Raw genomic sequence first — 3078 nt, forward strand, 5'->3', positions numbered from 1 at the left:
AGCATAACTCACAGCAACCTCAAACTCTTGAGCTCAAGAGATCCTCTTGCCTCAGCCTCAGTAACTAGGACTACAGGTGCTTGCCACAATGTCTGGCTAGTTTTTCTATTTTTAGTAGAGACCGGTCTTGCTCTTGCTCAGGCTGGTCCCAGAACTCCTGAGCTCAGGAAACTCACCCATCTCGGCCTCCCAGAGTGCTAGGACTACAGGCATGCACCAACTTGCCTGGCCTAACATTCTGATGAAACTAGAGGAGGTGTTTAAAAAGTGATAACCTGGGCGGCACCTGTGGCTCAAAGGAGTAGGGCGCTGGCCCCATATGCTGGAGATGGCGGGTTCAAACCCAACCCAGGCCAAAAAATGCAAAGAAAAAAAAAGTGACAACCTGGCAATTGAGGAAGATAACAGGAAAAGTACTGAAAAATCTACATAATACTGGATCCATCTGGGAGGTAGTTATTTAACTGAGGAGAAAGAACCTGCTGGATCTCAATTGCCCTTGTGTCACTGTCAGAATACAATAACTGAAAGTCATGAGAAAGAAGTTAAATTGTGCTTTTAAGGCCGGTGTGGTAGCTCACACTTGTAATCCTAGCACACTGGGAGGCCAAGGTGGAAGATAGCTTGAGCTCAGGAGTTCAAGACCAGCCTGAACAACAGCAAGACCCCTGTCTCTAAAAAATAGCCAGGCATTGTAGTAGGCTTCTGTAGTCCCAGCTACTTGGGAGGCTGAGGCAAGAGAATCACTTGAGCCCAAGAGTTTGAGGTTGCTGTATGCTGTAATGCCATGGCACTCTACCAAGGGTGACAAAGTGTGTCTTTGTCTCAATAAAAAAAAATAATAAAATAAATTGCACTTTTAATGCACCATTTAAATAGTCAAGAGTATGTGTAATAAATTTAGATTTTAAAGGAATTAAAAATAAAAAAGATGTTACTAAGGTAGTAAACTTTGGATACCCAAGAAGTTCCTGCCATGGAGCACCTCATTTCTTTCCCTGAATGGACAAATGAATTACCATAGGGCAATTTCTTATGAGGTTACAGAGTTCATGAATAATTAGGTATCAATTAGGTGCTTATTATATTATTTTTTATTGGTCTCAAGTTTTTTCAAAATTCAAAAAAAAAGTCCACAACCTGGACATTCAACAACCTAAAAACAGTACAGCGCTCACATCTGCCCAGTTGAGGGGGAATAAAAGACATTTCTGAATTCCCAACATTTTATTTATGTTGATGCTCGGTGTCTGGCCCAACTTTACTCATCAATATTGTCTTACTGATCCAAATACAGCAGAGATGCCGCGTTGGTGGTAGAGTGTTAAGTATAGCTGCCTTCCAAATACAGCATATTAAATGTTAAAATGTGTGTTTTCTGCAGTTTTTATTAGCACTACAACTGTCTTTCTGTTTGGTCAACCTTATAACAGTATAAAATACATCAGTTGAACAACTGAATTCGAATTACTCTTCTCGTGTAAGGCAAAAAGTGTTAATTTCCCTCAAAAGCTTTTCATTCAGTCATATGGTATCATATGATTCAGACAAAGCCACTTAGATCTCAAAAGCATCATTTTAATTACCCACCTTTCCTAAATTCTCATATGTGTATTAGAAAACGGCCAAAAAAAAAATCCAACCATAAATGATCCGTTGTACAATTTTATTATACATCAAAAATCCTTATGCCCCATCCTATTTTTTAATCTCAATCTTAGTTTATGTGCATGTATCCATCCATATGAAATATGTTTTACAGAGATAATACATATTTTTCTGGATTTGGCTTTAATAGGTGTCAGAGTGGTTCCCTTTACATTAGAAGGTACTCATCCTGGAGACGCTGAGTTAAAAAAAAAAAAAAATTTTTTTAAAAAACCCTGCGCGTGTTCAAGAGCCAGCAGCGCCCACTAGGAGAGGGAGGCAGAAGCCTGGAAGGCTTGGGGCCGGATTGAGGGACCATTTGGGTGGCTCTGGAGTGAAACCCTATACCGTCGGGGGCGGAGCAGGAGAGAGTGAGGGTGCAGACATTGGAAATTTTCCTAAACCAGCCCCCCTGGTTCCTCAGTTTGGGGTCTGGATTGGGGGGTGGGATACAATGCAGAGAGCTCGTTTTCTCGGGGTGACAACCCTGCCACAGCAGGCGGCGTTCAAGCGAACAAGGGATGATTTTTTTTCTGCCATCCAAAAGACTGACATTGCCAGTCAGAGAAATAAATGTCGTCCCTAACATCCTCCGCTCCCCAAGCACTACTGGCACCTTGAAATTCAAATTACAAAAAGAAGCCTCAGCAAAACCCCGGTAGCGCGAGTGTGGGATTGAAGGGCCCAGATTTCCCAGGCAGAGGCCGACGGGAAGGGGGGGAGAAGGAGCGAGCGAGAGAAGAGGGAAAGGCGGAGGCTTTTTCCTGCACGGTCCCATCCCCCATCCTACTACCCCAGTTCCGGGAAGGTGGAGGGGGCCAGGGGCGGTGGAGGGGCTCCCCAGCCCGGGAGCCCCGGGATAACGGGCACCCCTTCAGCCCGCGCCGCGCCCGCCAGCGCCCCTGCCCCGCCCCCGTCCTCCAGGCTGCTAGGAGGAAAGGGGGAGGGGAGCGAATGCTAGACTGTTCCGCCACCCCACCCCCAGCGCGCCGGAGGCCCCCAAACCAGCAGAGCTCCGCTGGTACCTGTCGGCGCCGAAAGGTCAGGGTCTGGGCCCCTCAAGGAGGCCATGCACAGGATTTGTCCACTACACACACACACCCCCTTCCTATTTACCTCCTTCTTCTTCTCGCCCTTCTCCGTGGCCGCGGTAGCTTCGGTGGCCGCGGCGGCCGCTCCCTCCTCCTTAGAGGTGGACGGCCCGGGCTGATCGTCCTCTATGACCACGATTGTGGCGGTCGCATCAGCCGCTGCCACGGTGGCTGCTACTGCGGTGGTGTCCGGCTCCATGGCGTTGGAGCAGGAATGAGGAGGGGACGAGGAAGGGGACAAGGACTCCTAGGCGGCGGCAGTGGCTGCACTGGAAAGAGCTAGATGGAGCAGGGGTGGGGAATCACTCCGCTTCCAACCCCTTCGCTCGACACCCCCCTT

General features: G+C 47.9%; 1 protein-coding gene across 3 annotated transcripts in view; it reads right to left on the minus strand.

The window, feature by feature from the left end:
* The window catches only part of SMARCA1 (SWI/SNF related, matrix associated, actin dependent regulator of chromatin, subfamily a, member 1), an 89646-nt gene extending 86568 nt beyond the window's left edge, over positions 1–3078 (minus strand). For 2 of the 3 annotated variants that reach the window (XM_003796927.3, XM_023517364.1), the window contains exon 1: positions 2764–3078. In XM_003796927.3, coding sequence (XP_003796975.1) covers positions 2764–2937 — 174 coding nt within the window. In that variant the 5' untranslated portion in view covers positions 2938–3078. The remainder of the gene's footprint in view (positions 1–2763) is intronic. The other variant, XM_023517363.1, reaches the window with a different exon arrangement.

This window comes from Otolemur garnettii, unplaced genomic scaffold, assembly GCF_000181295.1.
Source record: "Otolemur garnettii isolate 467f Iridium unplaced genomic scaffold, OtoGar3 scaffold00109, whole genome shotgun sequence".
NCBI classification, from domain to species: Eukaryota; Metazoa; Chordata; class Mammalia; order Primates; family Galagidae; genus Otolemur; species Otolemur garnettii.